Genomic DNA, 21,221 nt, shown 5'->3' with positions numbered 1-21,221 from the left:
TCAAAGAGTGCAACTCAATCCAGCCAATCACAAGCGGTGAAACGAGTCTCGGATAATCATGAATTGCAGCCAATTGACACAGACTATTGGACGTATTTTATCCAATCCAATCGCGTACCTCTTTCGTGCACCAACCAATCTCGAACATTCCTGGAGTCGGAAAATGGAAAGTTCCGAATCACAGGATTTCATTCAAACCACCAATGAAATGCATTGATTCCGATTATTTTGGCCAATCGTTTGTCGGAGATTCCTGGCGTCGGAGAAACGGACCAACTCGAATCGAACCCCATAAGCCATTTCCCAGAGGAAGCAGATCGACCAAGCCCACCGACATGGCACGTCGATTGGCAAAGGTACATGGCGCAGCCGTCATGAAGATGAGGTTTAGAATGAATGGTGACAAGGACTTCCATATGTAGGAACTTGCTGAGTTCAACAAAAACTCTCCCGAGTGGTGCACAGTCGGTCCAGTCGACGACGATCTCTTGCATTGGAATGCCATGGTGGTTGGACCAGTAAGTTTTCGGGCATTCCATGCTGGGGATCATCTTACTCACACAAAGTCTGCAGGAAAACACTCCGTATGCCGGAGGGGTGTTCAGCATCGATCTCGTCTTCCCTGCCGAGTACCCCTTCAAAGCTCCTAAGGTATGCCTTCCCCGGACAGTGATCTCCACGCAGCAATCCACAACGTTTCTCGCTAGGTAAAGTTCTTGACGCGTGTGTATCACCCGAACGTGAAGTCTCAAAGCGGTGAAATTTGCGCTGATATCATCAACGAAGTAAATATTCTCGATCGCTTTCATGGCGAACCCACAACCTAATCGTGCTGTTGACTTACCTCGATAGAGCTGGGGCCCAACATTGAACGTGCTGCACTGTTTGACAGCCCTAAAGCAAATGCTGGAGCAACCTGACGCAGACAATCCGTTGGAGCCGGAGATTGCAAAGCTGCTCCATGGGAACCGTGATGTGTTCAACGACACGGCCCGAAAGTGGACCAAGGACTTTGCTTCGTAATCACGCATTCTCGCCGACGATCCACACTATCCCGATCGACCGCTTGCCCACGTGCATGTTGTTGCAAGTAGAACGCGTCGCTCTTAATTCCCAACAACCCAACGCCTTATGTACACCATCGTGTGCCACCCCTCGCGTGAACATCTCTGCCGCGATCTTGCCGCAGTCCCATGTATTTTATTATCTTGACTGAACTACGTGAAATTGAATACCGGAATTAAAATGCACCTCAGAACCTGCAATACGAGCTTTTCCAATGGCCCAGTCTCTTTGCCACATTGGTTTCAAAACAATCGCGTACGGGCAGGCCATCAGCGGCAACCATGGTCCTTCAGTCGCAACCCTCGTCAAACGAAGACGAATTCTCGCGGGACAGTGCGGCTACGACGAGGGCAGCGGGAGGGGCTGTCACAACGTACGCCATGACGTTTCAACCTCCCGATTGGTACGTCTTCCCGTGGTCTTCCGTCGACAATGGCATGCCATGGTCTCGTAGGATTGTCTACCCGAGCGAAGCGAGCTCTGCCGTGCGCTTTGATGTGATGCGTGCGTCGAAAACGTGCGGTGTGTGTGAACTGGGCAAGAAGCTCATGAGCATATTTGGCCGGGAGCAAGACGGCAGCGACTTTGTCTTGGCCAACCCGTCGATTTCCCGCAAGCATGCCGCGATTGTGCATTGTGCCAAGGGTGGTGTCTACGTACGTCGTAGGTTCATTGTGTTTTTCGTCGTCATCGTCGACATGTCTAGCTCGTGGACCTCATGTCTCGGCATGGCACGTTTGTTGGCAAGTCCAAGATTCCACCGCACGACCCGACCCTGTTGCATGAAGGCGATATCGTCACGTTTGGCCAGAGCTGTCGTACGTACGTGCTCAAGGGTGTGGATCCAAAGGGGTTGAGTCAAGCGCCCAAGCGCACGTGGCGCCGTCTGTCGCTCCCGTCCTTCTTTGCCAAGGATGGATCGTCAACCAAGAAGTCGCCACCAGCCCCGAAAAAATGCTCGGACATGACAGTAAAACTCGTGCAAACGATCTGCTCGCGCCGGCTGACGGACGACGGCATCAAGGAATTTACGATCCAAGTGTCGGAGCTGGACGACGAGCATGTCGAGGTACATCAATTCTTGCGGCGCTGCCATTTGATGCGTCCGACGTTGCATGCAGGAAGTCGCATACTTGCTCGTGGAAAAGGTGCGGGTGAACTCGAGCAATGCCCATCGCGTCGTGCTCGCGTTGCTCGAGGACCACATTGGCCTGGACGCATTTGAAGACAACCTGAGCACGATTGTTCAAGTGTCTCAAAACAACTTGAACGCCCGCAAGGTAAGTCCCGCTGCCGTCTTGATCTTGAAGAGCATGCTTCATCTTGTGGCGAGTAGATTCTGCAAGTGATTGCCGAAGCCAGGCTGGAAAGCGGACCCCACAAAAACTCTGTTGACAGCGAAGACGACGACGACGAACCGGAAGGCGAACGTGGGGGGTATGCCCCTCCTGGAGCGGCCGTCGAGGAGGAAGTCCCATACGAGCCGCCTGTCATCCCGTACGTGCCGCCCGTCGCGGCCATTCAACCCGCGACAGCACAGCAACAACGTGAACGCGTACTCAGTAACGAAGGCAAACGCCTGTTCGTTTCGGCAATTGAAGCCACGTCGGTGGAGTACCAGGAGGACTCTGAAGAAGAGAAGGAAGACGAACCAGCCCAGTCGTCGGGGTTCAACTTTATAGAGTCGACAGCAGATTCCGCGCCGTCGGCCTTCGGATTTCTCTCGACGTCCGGTGGCCACGATGCGGAAGAACTTCAAGCAGACGAAGAAGTTGTTGAGGATGATGCGGTTGCTCTCGACGTGCCTTCCGGCTTCTTGACCTCTCCGTCCATGGATCCCCAGGACTTTGAAAACTTGTGGCAAAGTGCCAGTGCGTCGTAAGTGCCCCCCCTGCTTGGTAAAACGATGACATCACTGTGGAACTGACCATGGCGGCAGGGAGGAATGGGCCGTCGACACCGTGCCGTCGTTTCACACGGACCTCATGGAGCTCTGCGTGACGTATCTGCCGCACGTCAAGATTCTAGCCAGCGGTCGCGTCGGCGGCGTCCACAAATTTTACTACTACGCTGAGCAGGTTCGCCAAGCCATCATATGGAGGTGGACACTTTACACGTGTAGGCATCGAATGGGACGATATTTATGGTCGAGATTCAAGTGATCGAGAGCGTTGGCGAGATGTCGGCAACGTTCAAGTGGATTGAGCTCGGGCTGCTCTACGACGACGGGCATCTGTTATTTATCAAGTTGTTCAAAGAGTGTCTCGCCCCTTGCTACGAGGTCAACCACCCGCGCTTGGCCGCGTTGCTGCGCAGGTCAAGCGCTGCGACGACTGCGCCGCTGTCAGCCGCGGCCGTGGTGGAAGAATCCCCATCGTTTGTCGCGTCGTTGCTGCCGTACCCTGGCCTCGACCCTGCCTCGTTTGAAGCGCTCTATCTCGGCGCCATTCCCATGTACGATGCCTCTCGTCGACGTGTGTTCATGGAGTTGTTTGGTGTAGTTCCGAGCTGGAAGACCCTGACGGGCGCGAGTTGATCGGGATGGACAGCGTGATCGCCCAGTTTCAATCGAAACACTTGTTTTGTTTGGCGAGTGGGTCGATGGAATCGATGGACAAGTTTTTCTTTTACGCGGAATTGGTAAGAAAGACGTCCCCTCCGGCGAAGCCTCACTGGAGTGTGTACTAGGTGCACGTCAAGTGGCTCTTTTTTGTCGAGCTGTCGATTTCGCGGCCGGACGGGGCGATTTCTGCGCTTTTGAAGGTGCATGCGCCGAGCGCGTCCGAGCGCGAGATCGAGCAAATTTCTCCTCACTTTGTCACACTGGTCGAAGAGCTCCTGGCAGATATAGAATAGAATTGTCCTCGTCTTTGTTGTGTTCGATATGCTTACAACAGATCGCAGTGAACGTACGCGATATGGCGGAGGCGACGATGGTCACCTTGTCAGGGGCATCGTGTCATGGATGAGGTCCCGCGGGTCGTGCCCGTCTTGTGGAGCCACCATGAGCGGATGGGGCAGCTTCACGTTGCGTTGGCGAACGATGAACGCTGCCCCTGCCACGACACCGACCGACATGAGCCCGACAAATACCCACAACACAATCGACGCGCTCGCAGTGCGCGGCATCACAGCCACGCGATGGAGCGATGTGACGAATAGCGGAGCTTGAGCCATGAATCCGTCCTTGAACAGTGCTTGCAACTTGGCGGCGGCCACAAAGGTCGGCCCTGCATCCGCCACATCCACAGTGACCAGCATCGACGGAACACCAGATTCCGGGTGGAGAATCGGGTCGGCCCGAACAATGTACAGACTGGTGTCAAACCCAGTGCGGGAAGCCATCTTGGCGTACGTCGTCCCGTCCGTGGCCGTGAATTCGAGCGACACAAGGATCGAATGCACGGCGGTGACAAAGTTGAACGGAACAAACGATGCAGGAGCCGTACACGCCGCGAGAGAGGCGCCAGGAAAAGTGGACGGCAGCAGGCACGACACGACGATATCAAGTCGACTGAACGAGCATTCCGAGTCGCTTGCACATACTCCAGCGCAATCGCGCATGCCGTATATGTTCGAACACTAGACATGCACATTGAGACGATGGCTACACGGGACGTCATGCAGAACATACGTTGCATCGATCTCCAAACACGGGGCTTCGTGCGCACGGCTGGTCGTTGGCGCACGTGTATTCGAACCCTTCTTTGCAGCCCGTGTCAATGTCGTCGACAATGAGCGGGATCCCGTTGGCACGGCACGCCACGGACATCCGATCGTTCGTGCCAACATGGAGTCCGTGGTACGTGACGTCTCCGGTTGTCGCGGTGAACTCGACGATCAACTCCGACTGTTTCTTTGGCACAGTCGGGGCGTAGCGCACAGTTGACGATTCGTTGCCTTCGAAGCCGGCCTTGTACGGCACCGACACGTACACGTATTGGCGAACATACCACGTAGCAGGGGAGAACGTCAGCGACGTTGGCTGCAGCGACACCAGGTTCGCTTGGGCCGACGGAAGCAACAACCCGACCGACATCTCGAGGGTTAACGTGGCCGTGGGTTGCGAGTCCAACACGACGGAAAAGTTGAACGGTTGCGCGCTGTTTTCGACCACTTCGAGTGGCGACGGCGTGACCGTGATCCCGGGCATGTCGTCTTCGGTAATCGCCGCTGTTACGACGATAGACCCCTGCGACGTTTGTGATGAGATGACGTGATATGGCCAGGACGGATCGCGTGCAATTGAGTCAGATACGACAAACGACGTCGAGTTGTACTGATGTGCTAGGGGGAGCGCAGACGTGTCAAGGATCGAGACTGACAAAGACACTGTGGACTGTTGGAACGAAGCCGTGGCGTCGGCGCTCGACGTTGTGTAGATGCACGCACTCGTGCGATTCCCAACGTGGACATTGTCGTCGACGGCAGCGAGGACAAGGTACTGTGTTACGTTCCAAGTCCTAGTTACAACACAACGTGAAGGGTTGATGGAGTGCGGGGGTTCGTACGAGGCGTTAAAGTGCAACGCGGTGGGAAGAATCGCGCTGTACGAAGCGTAGCTGTAGACATTGCCCACGACTTGTCGAAGGGAGGCAGCGTTTTGAGACAGGTTTCGACTGTCATACTCGACGAGGTCGGGCGACGTTGTGATCGGGAACACGATCACTTCGGCAAGGGGCTCGCTCAGCAATCGCACTGCGATGGACGCGCTTTCTCCATTTTGGTGTGTCTTGGAGAGGCGGGTTTCGTACACCGCAGAGACATCGCGGCGGCGGACATCGCCCCACAGTTGAATCGACGATATGTCGGTGCAGTTGGTCGCCACGTCATATGACGCTTCGATGTGTACAGCAAGGAAAGGCAAGACCACGGTGGCAAAATCTGCAAACCGAATGGACGTTTTTCCAAACGGGATCGCTTGGCGGGCCAACAGCGTCCACATCGACACATCGCGAGTTGACGTGCCGCTTGTCCACAGGCTCACCGTCTTGGGTACTCGGACAGAACCCGACAGCAGTTCGAGGCGCACTTCTCGCAACTGGAACGTGGGCTGCGGTTGCTCCAGCGGCAAGAATATCCATGCCGATCCATTCGAGAACAACGGGGACGACGGCGCGAGACAAACCGTAAAAGGAGCTCCGCTGAAAACGCCTCTGCACGACGTGCTCTCTCGGGTCTGCGCATTCCAGCTACAGATCGTGCCATTCGACACATGCCACTGCTCGATGGTAATCGGGACCGGAGCTCCGGGAAACACCGACGCGCCTTCGATCAACTGAACGCTAGCTGTAGAAACAACAACTCCAGCTTTGTCGTCGTCGAGAATGGAGAGCGATAACGTCGTCTGCAACGATGACGTGCACGCACTTGTGGTACAGAAACCTACTTGGGGGCTATCGTAGTCCACGTCGCTGCTCAACGACATGTGGGAGATTCCCACGACTCGCGGTCCTGTGGCAACGTCGTTGTTGAGCACGGAGACATGGACGGTTTGTGGATCCTGCCACTGTCCCGACGTAAAGAGTAGCTCGTTGCGGCAAATGTCGGATGATGTGCACGGGCGGTGGTCGGCGACGATCGGGTCGTCTGCAGTCATGTGCAGCTCGTTCAGACCAGGAAGAAGGGTGCTGGGGGAAGGGAGGTAGCCCCCGATGACGACTCTGGAGGCTGCCATCGGGATTTGAAACACCTGAACTGACAACAGTGTCAAAGAGGAAGCGTGAGAGTCGATACGAAACGTCGTGGCTTCGACCGGGGCTGTGAGGTTGGGAAGAAATGATGAAAACGGATCGACGGCACCGCGTTGGCCATGAACATGCCATGTCCATTGAACGGGCTCGAAGGGGCTCGTTGTCACAAGAGACATCGATGTGTTTGCGACGGAGGTGCCATCGTGGACCAAAGATAGCGAAATGGTCGACGATTGCGGTACTGGAACAACCGCGCTGAGGACGATCGACTCAATAAAGCGAACGTCCTTCCAGTGGACCATCCACCACGCATCCCGCTCCAAGAGAGTTGAGCCAACGTCGAGAACTTGGGAAGCATTGACACTCCCAGAGCTCTGCGACGCTGCTCCACTTCGCGCGACATTCACGAAACCGGAGGCAGTGAGTTGAACGTACGGTCTCAACGATTCGTTTGGGTGGTCGCTGGAGGCAAATTCCATCTCGTCCACGTTGTCGTAGATAAATGGCGTGTTGCGGAGCGCCAGCACGGCAAAAGTGATGTCTGTGAGGTCGGTAGCGTTCGTGTTCCACGCGGCAGTCACATCAATGTCGACCCACCCCGGGGATGTGACGTAAGTATTTTGGGACGCATTGAACAAGCCCTCGGGCACGATGTTGCTTGTTCCAGAAAGCGCGGTCGGAAGGACAAAGCCAAACGGGTTTGTCGCGGGGAGGAGAGTGGCAACGCATTCCGCATCACAAGACGTTTCGTTCCACGCAGACGGAGTGGGGGGACGAAAGACGCCGACTTGGACACCTCCAAGGCCACGGTTGTCGCCCCCACCCAGACGATACAGTCGCAGCAGTGCCAGGCCCACGCGAGGACTTCCCGTGCGGTCAACCACGTCACGCCCACGGGGAAATCGCAAAAACGCCACTTTTTGCACACTGGACGAAGTTGTACTTTCGGAACTGTTGGTGGCAGCAAACAGGACTGGGCCATTGACCAACGATATTGTTGCGGATGACTTGACGGCGCTGACGTCATGTACTGGACCAACGTTGTGCGTGTACGGAACGGCGGCGGAGGCATTTCCGACTTCCCAGTGCATGGGCTCGGCGACGATCGTCACATCGTAATCCACGAACGCATCCGTTCCATTTTCATGATACGTTTCCGTCGCTTTGTTCAGGACGACGCCTGCACCTGGAAAGCCCTCGACGAAGAACGATGACGTCTTGGCAGCATAGAACGAGTCTGCACTTGCGCTCGATATGTCGACTCGGCTTGTGGTCATCACCGAGCCAGAATATGTGACCGCGACAACAACACCCGAGCGCCACGTCCCTGGGGTCAGCGTCACAGTGAGGGGGGTCACCTCAACATCCGGACTCGTGGGTACGAGCGACAATGTCACAGTTGCTGCCGGTTTGCTCGACAACGCGAGGGTCACAGCCGCTACGTGACCGTTCTTCCTGGCGCAGACAAAGTTGGATGGCCCCATTGTCGTGTGGCGATTCTACCAAAGCCAACATTGAGAACGCGGTGGTTGGAACTGCGCACAACAACCTGCTCAGGAATGACCAGAATTGACGCAAAATCGTTGTCGAGCACAAATACGTTCAGGATGGGCGACGCGGGGGCAGATAGGACTCCAAATTCCGAAGCATCCCACTCAAATGCATGTTGGTCGTTGCCTTGCTCGTAATCTCCAAGCGTCTCCGTGTACACCTTGCGACCATACACGACCCCCGAGTCGGCTAATGTTTGACGCACCCCGCCGTTGTACCGAGGGTCTGTACTTGCCGTGGCGTGGGTGACGTGCACGACGTGGATGCTTTGGGCAACGCTGTCATCAGTTGCCGAGACGCAAATGCTTTGGGGTACGTTCCAGTTGGAAGGTGTGAAAACGACTTGCGAGGACGACACTGTTACTTGGGGGTTGTGTACGCTGAGGGAGACGGCGACGGGGGAAGTGGGGATCGAATTCAGCTTGATCGAGTACGTGTCAGTTTGGCCAAGCTCGGACGTGGACAGACTGGCTTTCGTGATGAGAACGGCGGGGTCGCCATCGTCTTCTATCGTTACAATGGCGCTGATAAAGTTTGGCACGAGCTGTGGCATGCGATCCAATTCTAGCAAACTCGGATTCCATTCTGCGGGGTGCTCGTAGTCCAGACCAATGTGTGCACCACCTTGGACATTGCGCAACAGAACTTTAAACACGCGATTTGGCGCTTCGTAGAGGTCGTTGTTGTGCTAATTCAATGGTAATCAACCACGCATTGTATCGAAACAACGTACGATCGGAATGTTGATGGACTTGGACGCCTCGCCACTTGCAAACGTCAACGTAGTCACGGGCATGGCCGTGTAGTGCTGGCCTGCCACTGCCGTGCACGGACTCACGTGGGTGCATCGCAGGTCCGTCACAACGCCGTAGTCGAACCCGTCCTCGGTGAGCGACAAGCCGGGCATGACTACGCCACTGTACGTCAATACGTCGACGGTGACGCTGCCGCTCGTGTACGTATTGATGCCTATTTTCCTCTTGATTTCGGCACCACCGTCATAATTGCCGAAACAGGTGACTCACCGTCAGGGTCGAACGCTCCTGTGCGCAGCAACGACAGAGTCACGGTCGCCGCGTCTTCGGACACAGAATAGTTGGATGTAGTGAAGCTCAGAGTACCGGCATCGCGATCATCGACGATATACACGACGGTCATGTTGCGAGAGGCGGCGATCATGGCCCCGCCTGACACAGCCGTGAGCTGGATCCAAACACTTTTGAGCTTTGGTTCGTAGTCTGCATTGTTGAAAATCGTCACGCTGAAGCTCTTGGCTGTCTCGCCGTCTGCCCAACTCATGATTTGACTCGCGTGTTGGTAGTCGTATGCCCGGCTGCTTCCTTCAGTTGCATTGCCGCCCGCAACTGTTTCCACCGTCAGCGTGACTGGGGCCACCGCCGACGTCGACATGCCCACAGTACGATTGATCCAAACGGTGGCCGTTCCGTTGTCTTCGCGGCAAATGATGGACGGAGTTGAGAATTCAAAGATTCCGGCATCCCCCGCATCCGCAATGATAATTCGAGACAAGGAGACATTACCGAGCTGTCCCCGATCGGCGGGAGGCATCAACTCGAGCACAAAGAACATGCTATAGTACTCGTACGCCGGTGTATGGACGATGTTGACAGTCAAGTTGGCCATTGTTTGCCCGTCGGCAAATTCAACGACAGGACTGTCAAGTACAAAGTTGGTTCCCATAATCGCCGTCGTCAGCTCTGGGTCCTCCAGAACGTATTGCAACGTCACAGCCCCGGAAACACCCCCGGTTCGAACAATTGGGATTTGAACAGTCCCTTCGGTCTCCAAGAACGTGAAGTTGTTGCTTGCAAAGGAAAATGAACCAACAGATCCAAGAATGGCCACAAACGAGTTCGCACGCGCCGAATCGATGGACGTACCCGCGGAGGGTGTACTCAAGTACACTTCAAAGTAGGACGTTTGGGCATACACACCGGATGTGAGGACGGCAACGGTAATCGTCTTGATGCTGTCACCAGGGTTGAACACGACAAGATAGTTTGACAGCGGAGTGTAATCTATGGTGGCATTTGCAGAGAGCGAGGAAATGATGTATGGACGAGTCGACACCATGACAGTGTCGAGGTTAACCATCGCTGCAGAGGGCGTTCGGGTGATGGAGAGCACGACATTTAGAGTCCCACAGATCCCCGTCGTGCATGTCACTTCGTACGGTTGCATGATCGAGGAATACCCACCACTAAGGCCAAATAACGTCTCAGCTTCGACCATGTACGATCCCAGTAGAGCCCCGACGATAGAGCACACCCATGCTGCAAGACGCACCATCCGCCGCGACGCCAGAGCGGTTTGACGGTTTCCGCTTGACAATACGAAACGGTATATTTTCCGGATGGGATGGAAAAGTGGAATCCATGCCCTTTCTGTATCCGGATCACTGGAAAGCGCGCGAAATCCCATATTTGAATTTGAAGCGTCGTGGATAGAAGAGGAGATGCACTGCTCATTGCCATCAAGCACAGGAAATCTATCGCCATTTTCAGCGTACAAAGGAGACAACTTACCTTCATCATGGGTTGACGTGTGGGACGACATGGGCCAACTTGCAGACGTATCGAATATTTCGTATGACAAGGACTATGTTATTGGCATTCCTCTTGACCAAGAAGATGGCAGCCAAGACAAGACTCTCGGCTTACAGCTGTGCTACAACGATGTATTTTCGAGCCAATGCCTCTACATGACAAGGCTATCGCAGCGAGATATTGCAAACAGTCAGGAAATGAGCACTTTGCTGGTCCCCGCTCATACAGAACCCAACCATCAGGGAGACGATAGCGTCCTTTTGTATGGCGATCAAGTGAAGGTACTTCAACAAATTGCATTATTTGAGCCGAAAGCATCAATAGGATTCCATGTCGGATGCTAATCCAAGCGCATTGCATCCAACATATGTGGATCAATTGTCGATTGCACCACAACGGACCCCGCTGTTTCGAAAGGCAAAATTAAAGCAAACGCATGAGTCCCACGATCACGTATGGATATCGGAGCTCTGATCAGCGTGCATTATTTACATCAATATTGTCAATCAAGCTCCAAGACGATGATATTGAACCTACACCTCCTATCAAAAGAATGAAAAGTCGCGCTGGCACAGCCAAAGGAATTTCAAGCATGAGCTCAATGATCAAACAAAGCAAATCTAGTGTAAAGAAACGACCTGGCACATTCATCAAGCCCTGTCAAATGCCTGGCTGTGACAAGTCATCTCGGTCAAAGGGTTTATGCAAGCGCCATGGAGGTGGAAAAAGGTGTTCTATCCCCAACTGTGCCCGAAGCGATCAAGGTGGAGGATATTGCATCAAGCACGGGGGTGGTATGTGCAATGTTGAGACCCACAGCTACTTGTGCATTCCTAGGAAAACGTTGTTGTGTTGATGGGTGCAAGAATTCTTCACAGTCTCGTGGATTGTGCAAGACTCACGGGGGTATGTCGTCTCCACATTCGACGGTCCAGGGTTGATTCAACAGGAGGTCGTAAGAATACCCACACGCGCATAGCAAGATCACTGGGAGGCTCGTCTCTACAATGACTCTCGCACTTCACGATACAATCATTCGTAGTGCACGGCTAGACTGCACGGGTATCTCCGTTGTTTTCCTCCATGACCCTTGGTGTATCCTCAGCGTGTTCACAATCGTCAAAATACTCCGATACCACAACAGGCAACAATGTTGTGGCAGTGTATGCTTCACCAATCCAAGCCCCGTGCTTCGAATTGCCATCGTGTGAATGAAAAAACGGTGTTGATCCAAACAACCTCGTCGCAGGTTTCACAGCAGAAAAAGGACATCGCCGCCAAACGCCTTCATGTTGGTATTAAATACAAACTCAAAGATAAAGCGTACAAAGGAGGACTTGTACGTATAAATACAATTGTGTTTGTACAATTTGGTCTAAATTGCAATGTAAAAGGAAGTTTGTACGCTATTGTACGAAAAGTACGTACGGTTTGTACTTTCTGCGAAGAAAGATACAACCATTCACTTTCGCGGGAGAGCATGAGTGGCGCACCAGCGAACATCGCGCCGTTGGAAGATGCTGTGAAGGTCGACCAACCCCACACCAAGCCTTCTTGCGTTATGGAATTTAAAGCGGATTCGCATGATGTGCACACTGTGGCTCTGAGCATGCTTATCCTGAAGAACACTGCCCTCGACGGATACGCATCAACTCTACCCCATGCAGCTCAATTTCATTCGCCAGGCGCGACCGGGCATACTATCATGGCCGAGCAACGGTTTGCTAGCGATAAGGGACCATCAGCATATCTTCCATCGGCACAAGACTATCATACGTTACCAAGTCCATCATGGGAGGTGAGTACCACGGATGGCTCGATGGAAAAACAGCATGTGAGTTCGCCAACACAAGGCAGGACATCGCAGATCCCGATGGATGACACGAGCGTCCATGAAAGGTCGAGGCGGCGATCAGGCAAACGCTCTCCAGTGTTCGTGTTTTGCCAAGTCACGGGGTGCACGAAAGCCGCCACAAACGTCACCAAGGGTTTGTGCACGACCCACTTCAAGGAGTGGGCGGATGAAACACCTGCACATGACCGCAACAAAACGTCAATATCGCGAGCAAAAGTGGGAGATTTGTTCGTATGCACATACCCCGAATGTACCAAAGGCGCCCGTTCAAAGGGCTTATGCAAGCGGCATGGTGGTGGCAAGCGGTGTAGTGTCTTTGACTGTCCGCGAAGTGACCAAGGTGGCGGACTGTGTATCAAGCACGGAGGCGGTACGCAATGCCCCAACTATCGTCTACTCTTCTCTAACGTTGCTGGACCTCTAGGGCGTCGATGTGGTGTCGAGGGATGCAAGAATTCATCGCAGTCCCGTGGTTTATGCAAGCGGCACGGAGGATTTCGAGATGGCAGCAACGCACTGTCTTCGATTTAACAACTATCTATTGGAGTTTTATGTCCTCGAGTGGACTCTTCTTTGACAGACGCACTGGCACACAATTCCAGACCTCATCTTCCATGAGTCCTATGCAATATTATCATCTCATTCCAGGACCATGTACAGCCAGATCAAGAGAATTGGGACGGAAGCATCCTGTGTCGGATAGTCGTTCCATTGCTCTCGAAAGAGTAGTCGAATAGAACGTGGTGGGTGGACGCTTTGACATTCAATTGTTCCTGCGAAAATATGGAGCGACTCCCTGATAGTAGTTTTTACCACGTCCAAAGAGACAGCCTTTCGATACGCACAGCATCCTTTGCATGTACCGCCGCGCTCATGCGAGTCGCGACTGTTGAATACGTGGTGCCAACCTTATATCCACTTCGTCCAGCCACGTTGCACCGGCACGTGAACCTCATACTCCAGACCGTATGTCATGGAGGGCCTGCCCATGCCACAGAATCTTCTCCTGGATGGGCAAACAGCCTCTCATCGCCGCCACGTAGCATCACGGAATGAATTCACCAGCAAGCGTGTGACTGATACCCTGGGAACAATGGCGAATGCTGTGGTGATCTGCCACGTGGAAGTGTCTGCAGGTCGACGGATTTCCGTGGGAGGAATCTCAACTGGGGAAAATCCTCCGTGTTTTTCATCGTCACTACTGTCCTGTCAAGTACGTCTTCATATCTTCTACTTTGTATAAAACTCCTTTAAATGTAACATGTGACTGATATACTTACAAATGCAATTGAACTAGTTTTAATTTCTAACGGAAGAACTTGCAGAAGCAATATTCCATAAGCATAAGAGGAAAATATAGGCAAAGTCGTATGTCACCCCAATTGTATCCAAAAGATCACACTTAACCGGATGTTTGTCCCATCCATGCAATGGCACGCCTCTGTGGCGCCACCGTCACAGCTGTCTTAATTCCTGAGATTCTCATTTATTTTATTCCAGCGAACTGTACATCGTCATCCCACCAAATTTTATTCCAGCAGAAAAAATCGGATACGAAATTCCTGTATCCGGAGCATATCTTCAAAGACGTTACGGCCCATATTTCCCTCCCCACCAGTGTTCGTTTTGCCGCTGACCCATCATGTTCCACGTCGGTCGACTCCTCCGCTCTCGAGCGCCCCCATCTCTTCTCCGCCAGCCGGCTTCGTCCTTCTTGCCGACCATGGCGACGCGTGCCTTCTCGTCCAAGGCCGCCACCGATGACAATGCCTGGGTGGGTTATGGCCTTGGCGCCGCTGCTCTTCTCCTTGCGGGAGGTGCATCCATGACCCAAACCGACAACTGTGGCATTGTGGGTGTCGTGAGCAAGCACCAAGATGCCAACAATTTTTTGCTTGAAGGTTTGACGATTCTGCAGAACCGCGGGTACGATTCCGCGGGCATGGCGACGACCAAGCATGATGGGAGCGCGCCCATTACGGTGACCAAGTTTGCGTCGGTGCAAGGCACAGCCGACTCGATCAACCTGTTGCGTGAAACCAAGGACCAACATGCAAACAACACAGTCGGTATTGCGCACACTCGCTGGGCTACGCACGGCGGCAAGACGGACGAAAACTCCCACCCGCACATGGACCAGAACAAACGTGTGGCTGTCGTACACAACGGCACGATCACCAACTACAACGAGCTCAAGAACGAATTGCTTGAAGCTGGTGTGCAGTTTTCGTCCCAGACTGACACAGAAGTCATTGCCCAACTCATTGGTCAAATCATGAGCGAAGGTCCGAGAATTCACTGACACTGCATTTTCACCACGACTTCGTAGGCGCGGACTGCTTGACTGCTACCCGCTTGGCTTTGGGTCGTCTGGAAGGAACATGGGGCATTTGCGTCATGGCGCGTGACGAGCCGGGCAAAGTCATCGTTGCTCGCAACGGGTCGCCTTTGTGCATTGGGTATGGCTCGAACTCGATGTATATTGCGTCCGAGACGACGGCATTCACGCGCCACACAAAGCGTTTCTTGTCGCTTCAAGACGGTGAAGTGGCCGTCGTGAAGGCAGATACTGCCGAATTGAACCCTCAGCACCCCGACGACCTCACCACGTTGCAACGCTTCCCCACCAGTCGTTTGGGCACGGCTCCTGATGTCAAGGTAGGCGTCTGCCCTTGAACACTTCAGCCTTGATTCGACCGTGACGACGCAGGTCCGCTTGTCTCCAGCACCGTTCCCGCACTGGACAATCCGTGAAATCATGGAGCAGCCCAAAGCCGTCGCGTCGTCGCTCGGGTACGGCGGCCGCGTTTCAGATGACCACGTGTACCTCGGTGGATTGGAAGCAGAGAAGGAAAAGATGCTCAAGATCAAGCACTTGCTGATTTCCGCCTGCGGCACGTCGCTGAACGCTGGGAAGTACGGTGCCAAGATCATGCGAACACTGGGGGCTTTTGACTCGGTATCAACAGAAGATGCCGGTGAGTGCACAAACGAACGGTTGCCACGTCACGACGGCGGTCTGTTGGTTGTATCTCAGTCGGGCGAGACCAAGGACGTCCACCGCGTGCTCCAGTTGCAAGGTGCGCAGGAAATGCCCATGTTCTCCGTCGTCAACGCCGTCGGGTCTCTCATTGCGCGCACGACCAAGTGCGGCGTGTACTTGAATGCGGGCCGTGAAAACGCTGTTGCTTCGACCAAGGCGTTTGTGACCCAAGTCACTGTCATGGGCTTGATTGCGGCCTGGTTTGCGCAGAACCGACCCGAGTCAGCGGTGAACCGATCCAAGTTGGATGAGCTGATTCAGTCGCTTCACCGCCTTCCCATCACGATTGGTATGGCCCTCCGCACCCGCGCGCAATGCGTCGAGGTGGCGCAGAAGCTCTTGCCGAGCGAACACTTGTTCGTGCTGGGCAAAGGCTACGGCGAACCGATTGCGTACGAAGGCGCGTTGAAGATCAAGGAGATTACGTACTTGCATGCGGAGGGGTACTCTGGCGGGGCGCTCAAGCACGGCCCGTTCGCGTTGATTGAAGACAAGGAAGGTCAGTTTGGCTCGACTCCTATCATTCTTGTCGTGTTGGACGACGAACATGGCCACCTCATGAAGACGGCGGCGGAAGAAGTCCGCGCCCGCGGCGCGTACACGATTGTCATCACAGACAATCCGGCCATGTGCCAAGGCATTGCGGACGCGATCATCCCGATCCCGAACAACGGCCCGATGACCGCGCTCTTGGCGAGCATTCCTCTCCAACTGATTGCGTACGAACTCGCTGTGAAGCGTGGCATTAACCCGGACGTCCCGCGTAATTTGGCCAAGGCCGTCACAGTCGACTAAGTTTGTCTGGACGTCCCAGGCTCGACATCTAAGCATGTACTTGTGTCGAATTGCGTCGTGTTGAAGCATCTCGTCGGTCGGGACGGCTCGCTGCATTCGAATCGACGGCACCCGGAAGCCACCATCACAACGTCTCTTTGAATAGCTTTGCCTGGATTGTTGCGAAAGGAAGCAGTTGTATGTACAATTTACATGTGTGCGGCTCGTTCGACGGTGCAGCGTCCACGATGTGTTGGTCTTTCCCAGTCGCTTCTCCTAGTACATGAACGAGAGCATGGATGGCTCAGAAACGACTCGCTTCCGTCAACGTTGGCGGCCGTCGCTCTGGGATGCTGCGACCTGAATCCCGAGCGCTGCGGCAGGTTCGTTGCGTTTTGTCGGCGACAGTCCAACGTCATGCAGATATCGAGCCTCGTCGTGTTCCATGTCTCTTTTTCGGAGCCGCGCGTTTGCTTGGTGGAGCTAGCCACAGACACGTTAACATGCTATGACAGCCCCATGAAACAAGTACATAGGGTTTCTCGGTCGTTGCGAACGGCGTCGTCTTGGTGCTTCTACTCGAACGGGTCAATCAACTGCCATGCTTACGTCCATGAAAGAGCCACATACTACTTCGTTCTGCAGCGCGACGACTTGGGCCTGGGCCTCCACACGGGCTTCCGCAAGCTGTCGCTGTGCCTGGCGCATCAACAACTCTTGTCAGCGTCCTGCACGTGGCGACGGAATCGCTCACGTCAGCTAGCGCAGCAGCCATGTCGGTCGTGGCGAGGTGGGCTTGCGCGATGCTGTCCTGCGAGTCTTGAATGAGCAATGTCTGAGCTTCTAGCTGGTGCTGCAACGCCTGAATTGTCGCCTTGGCATGGGAACCCTCCCGCTACAAGTGTTTCGAAGATGTTACGGCAGCCATTCAACATTCGGAACGACGGAGCTACCTTGAGCTGGTTGTGGAGCTCATGCACAGTCACGTCCAAGTCCTACGCAACGACAGGTGGAGTCACCGCCCATCGATGCAGCTCAAACGTACGGCCGCCTTCTTCTGGAAAGCGGTCGTTTCCGCGCGACTGGCCTCGAGTTGCTCTTGGGCATGCTGCAGCTACGCCATCCATGATGTCAACTCCAGCGCCGTCGTGTCCGTACATCATGTGCGCTCTTACTTGGGTCAGCGCCTGCCGCAGCGATGTCTGTGTTTTCACAAGCTCCTTGCTCAACTCAACTTCGCGCGGATCACGGCAATGTCGGCACACATTCTACTCGAGCGCTCCGTCGAGCGTGCCATGTATCGTTAGGATCACCATGCACACCTGTCGGGGATGCACTGCCGTTGGACCGTCTACTTTCGTAGGCAGGCGCAGGTCCTCCAACTCGCGCTTGAGTTTTGTAAACGGCTCGGTTTTGGGGTTGTCGGGGGTCGCGTCCATCCCTCGTATGTGTTGGGCGCCGATCAAACACGGCACATCCCGTCGGCTGCCCGGCGGCGTTGCGAACACCCACTCGAGCGTCATCGTGTCCACCATGACATCTCGCTGGGTGCGCAGGTGCTCGACGACTTGCATCACGCTCTGTCGAAGGATCGCTTCGATCTAACGCCCCAGTTGATTCAAATGCCCTTTCCGCAGTGGTCCTTACGTCGGGGGGTGCTTGGTCTTGGCTGATGTGACTGACCTCCAGCGAACGTGTGTAGTGTGTTTGAATCACGCCAACAGTCTTGGGCTGCGACGCAAAGCGCGTGACATACCGCAGGTTCCCACGGGGGGGCTGCAACTCCTGGAGGCAGAATCGCCCGGCTCCATATTGGCGAGAGATGCTCAGAGTGGGGTTCAACGCGAGCATGTTGGACTCGCGCACGCACAGCGTTCGCACGAGCGCGTCAAGCGCCGCTTCGTTCAAGACGTTGATCGAGTCGTCCCAGTGCACGGCGATGTCACTTGCGTGTCGCGTCGCCGCGAGTTCCTGCAAACGCAACTCGAACAACATGACGTTGGTGTGCTGGATTTTCTTCTTTTTCCGCACCACCTAACGAGTCCGCGTCGGTTCGACACGTGGACACACGAGTCGAAGACGACAGGTACCTGCTCCGCTTGCATGACAAAGTACCAGTCCACCATCACGCCTTCGTCGTCAATGAAGGCCGTCTCAGGGATCTGCACATGCGTTGCGTTGTGCATGTGGTGCAGGACATAGAAGGTCGCCAGGCGTCGCCCTTCCACGTCGATCGGCGGCATTCCGCGGCGAGCCACACTAGCCGTTTCACTCACTTGAAACCGACCGTGAGATTCAGGCGGTTACGCTTGTCTACTTTCGCCAGGGCGGGAGGTGGCGACCACTCGACTCGAATTTGTACTCACTCTTCTAACGGGGGAACTCTGTCGAGTGTGGATCGTGCATACGAGACTAGACCGGTCGTGCACACCGCTGTCACCGAGGGCATTCGAGTCGGCGAGCTTTTGTCCTTGCAAGTACAAACTCAACATTGCTGGCACGACGATCCCGTCCGGCACGAGCCTCGTCTCGCGCGTTCGTGTGGTCGAGAGTTTCTTTGCAATGGCGTTCTTGAGGCTCGCGACCGTACGTGTAGCCAACACCCGGTATGTGAGCGTGAGCCCTGCGGGAAGGACGATGGTGATGGCGATGGGATTCGCACGACCATCTTCCGCAGACGAATCTGTGTCTCCGTCGTCATCACGTGTAGCTGGCACCGTTCCATCGGCATGGTGTTGACGATTCGTCGGTGGCGACGAGTCGGTGGCCGTGAGCTCGACAAGGCGCATTGTCAGCGCTCTCACCTTCTCTGGTCCGTCGGGCTGGCTTCTCAGCCATTCAAACGGATCAAAATGTGGTCGTGGTTGCCCTCGAAGGTCGTCCAAACCAATTTCGCCGTGACTTCCATCTTTCTTGTCGGTATTGTCACGTGGTGCAGTGTCGAACACTTTGCGTCGCTCCTACCACCCAAAAAATCCATGACTTGCAGCAAGACCAGGGACAGCTGGACGAACCACGACGACGCACTTGCGGTACCTATCTGCTGGTGCCAACACGTCTGGGTTTGCCATCCAGTCCGGCATACGGGCAACCGATGACCGAAACCCGACGACCACACGTGGTGGTTCTGCTTCTTCGGCCCAATCTGGCCGAGGGTCATATGTCGCCGCGCTCACGTTGGCGGGGGTAGAGTACGCGACGAAGTCTGTGCGGTGGCCGCGAGGGAACGTGTACGAAATGATAGCAGGATCGACACTGGGTTTGGTGGACGATAGCAGTTGAGTGAGGCGGGGAATGGGCTGTCGTAGCGCATTCTTCCGTCGATGCAGCTTCGGTGGCGGCGCAGTGCGGTGATGGACTAGGTGGGAATCGACCATTGGCAAAGGGCGGGGCAACGTGGGGGTCGACTGGCTGAAAGGGCCCTCGCGGAAAGTTTCACGTGGCTTGACAAATTGCGGCTCAAACAAGAGCTGCCGCCTCGTCCTGGTCGAAAACGACGACGTCAGGGGGGAGCTCGAGTTTGGGCCAGTCACCGGTGAAGGCACGGCATCGTACTCGCCAGGTCCTGGGCCGACAAACTACGCACGTACACGTTAGTCGAATCGAAATGGGGCTTCTGCTGCTGCCACGCCAAACGATCCATGAAGTTTGGGCACCTGAGATGCCAACGGCACGACTGGGTCCACGTAGGTGGGGGGGAGGTTCAGCTGATGGGCAACCTCGTTTTCCGACACGCGCCAGTCGACTTTAGTTTCGAGGCGCACGAACGTCTTGAAGACATCTCGTGGCAGGACATGGGCGCTTTTGTGGAGGCCGACGGCGCGGGTTGTGTCTGCCATCGACCAGCTAGAGGGCTGGCCACAGTCCAAGTCAGGCAATTCAAGTCCAAATTTAGAAATTGACAGCTCCAGCGTTATCGTATTCCTGTGATGTGTCCTGGAAGTCGTGCTCATGAGGAAATCGACTGCGACGTCTACGTCAGACATCCTCCAGGATTTGACAAAACGAAGCACCCCCGGGATGTCCTTCGAGTTCTTCGGTGTGTGTATGGTTCCAAGCAGGCCCCACGCCTGTGGTATCAAACTTTACAGTCAAGCTGAAGAGGCAGCATCCATGGTATCTATTGTATCTAGTCGAAGAGTTGGAGATAGTGATACGTCTACTCTACTGTATGTGGTGACAGTCGCGATGTCGACGTCTCAAGCACAAGCGACTTTGGGCACCAGTTTTAGCCTGCTACAGTATGTTTTATTCCTTGTACACGTATAAAGCACAAGTTTTTCCAATTTATTCGCTACATTCAGTCCTCCACAAAGTAATTATCATTTGTGGAAGCCGGAGCTGGTGCTCTCGAAGGTGTCGCGGACTGTTAGTTACCTATTTGCGATCGCAAGGGATCGTTTAAACGGAATTATTGCATTTTGACTGGCTAGGTTTACTTGTCTGACATGGCTTGTGAGAAGTTGAGCGTATACAAGTTGTTTGCCGAAATGAAATCGGCAAACAACTTGTCCGCAATGATAAGCACAGATATGCGATGAACAAACAATTCATACCGACACTGCTGCTACAACAAAAACGAACTCGTCAAAGAAATACTCAAAATGGAACAAAATTGTTGATGGTGAAATTTTGCAACATTTATTCGTTTGTATGATCGATGTCATCAACAT

At 54.4% G+C, this 21,221-nt stretch overlaps 5 protein-coding genes across 8 annotated transcripts; 3 read left to right on the top strand and 2 right to left on the bottom strand.

Annotated features, from left to right (window-relative positions):
* Positions 1–273: 273 nt before the first annotated feature.
* H310_07298 (hypothetical protein) lies at positions 274–1,141 on the top strand. The gene is made up of 5 exons (XM_008872668.1): positions 274–356; positions 423–518; positions 574–651; positions 708–785; positions 853–1,141. Exons 1-5 carry the CDS (start codon positions 336–338, stop codon positions 1,021–1,023), a joined length of 444 nt encoding a protein of 147 aa, XP_008870890.1. The 5' UTR covers positions 274–335; the 3' UTR covers positions 1,024–1,141.
* Positions 1,124–3,943, top strand: H310_07297 (hypothetical protein). Of its 3 annotated transcripts, XM_008872666.1 has the most exons (10): positions 1,130–1,195; positions 1,257–1,468; positions 1,520–1,721; positions 1,772–2,134; positions 2,187–2,345; positions 2,402–2,943; positions 3,005–3,143; positions 3,188–3,519; positions 3,567–3,705; positions 3,754–3,943. In XM_008872666.1, exons 2-10 carry the CDS (start codon positions 1,347–1,349, stop codon positions 3,919–3,921), a joined length of 2,166 nt encoding a protein of 721 aa, XP_008870888.1. In that variant the 5' UTR covers positions 1,130–1,195; positions 1,257–1,346; the 3' UTR covers positions 3,922–3,943. The 3 variants fall into 3 exon arrangements, with proteins under 3 accessions (XP_008870887.1, XP_008870888.1, XP_008870889.1); XM_008872665.1 differs by having other exon boundaries at positions 1,124–1,468; XM_008872667.1 differs by having other exon boundaries at positions 3,005–3,519.
* Positions 3,944–4,002: 59 nt separating this feature from the next.
* On the bottom strand, positions 4,003–10,619 carry H310_07296 (hypothetical protein; the record flags this gene model as incomplete). The annotated part of the gene is made up of 6 exons (XM_008872664.1): positions 4,003–4,647; positions 4,700–5,528; positions 5,577–8,257; positions 8,308–8,997; positions 9,043–9,278; positions 9,335–10,619. 6 exons carry the CDS (start codon positions 10,617–10,619, stop codon positions 4,003–4,005), a joined length of 6,366 nt encoding a protein of 2,121 aa, XP_008870886.1.
* Positions 10,620–14,328: 3,709 nt separating this feature from the next.
* H310_07295 (glutamine-fructose-6-phosphate transaminase (isomerizing)) lies at positions 14,329–16,810 on the top strand. Its single transcript, XM_008872663.1, has 3 exons — positions 14,329–15,016; positions 15,061–15,389; positions 15,442–16,810. Exons 1-3 carry the CDS (start codon positions 14,374–14,376, stop codon positions 16,567–16,569), a joined length of 2,100 nt encoding a protein of 699 aa, XP_008870885.1. The 5' UTR covers positions 14,329–14,373; the 3' UTR covers positions 16,570–16,810.
* A 1,983-nt stretch (positions 16,811–18,793) lies between these two features.
* H310_07294 lies at positions 18,794–20,432 on the bottom strand. Of its 2 annotated transcripts, XM_008872662.1 has the most exons (4): positions 20,205–20,432; positions 20,082–20,126; positions 19,563–20,031; positions 18,794–19,508 (listed from the first exon to the last, which is right to left on the bottom strand). In XM_008872662.1, the coding sequence occupies exons 2-4, from the start codon at positions 20,096–20,098 to the stop codon at positions 18,852–18,854; spliced, it is 1,143 nt and encodes a 380-aa protein (XP_008870884.1). In that variant the 5' UTR covers positions 20,099–20,126; positions 20,205–20,432; the 3' UTR covers positions 18,794–18,851. The 2 variants fall into 2 exon arrangements, with proteins under 2 accessions (XP_008870884.1, XP_008870883.1); XM_008872661.1 differs by having other exon boundaries at positions 18,820–19,508; positions 19,563–20,126.
* Between the last annotated feature and the right edge of the window lie 789 nt (positions 20,433–21,221).

Source organism: Aphanomyces invadans, assembly GCF_000520115.1.
Source record: "Aphanomyces invadans strain NJM9701 unplaced genomic scaffold supercont1.13, whole genome shotgun sequence".
In the NCBI taxonomy this organism is placed as follows: Eukaryota; Oomycota; class Saprolegniomycetes; order Saprolegniales; family Verrucalvaceae; genus Aphanomyces; species Aphanomyces invadans.
This window is presented reverse-complemented; position numbering and strand designations above follow the sequence as displayed.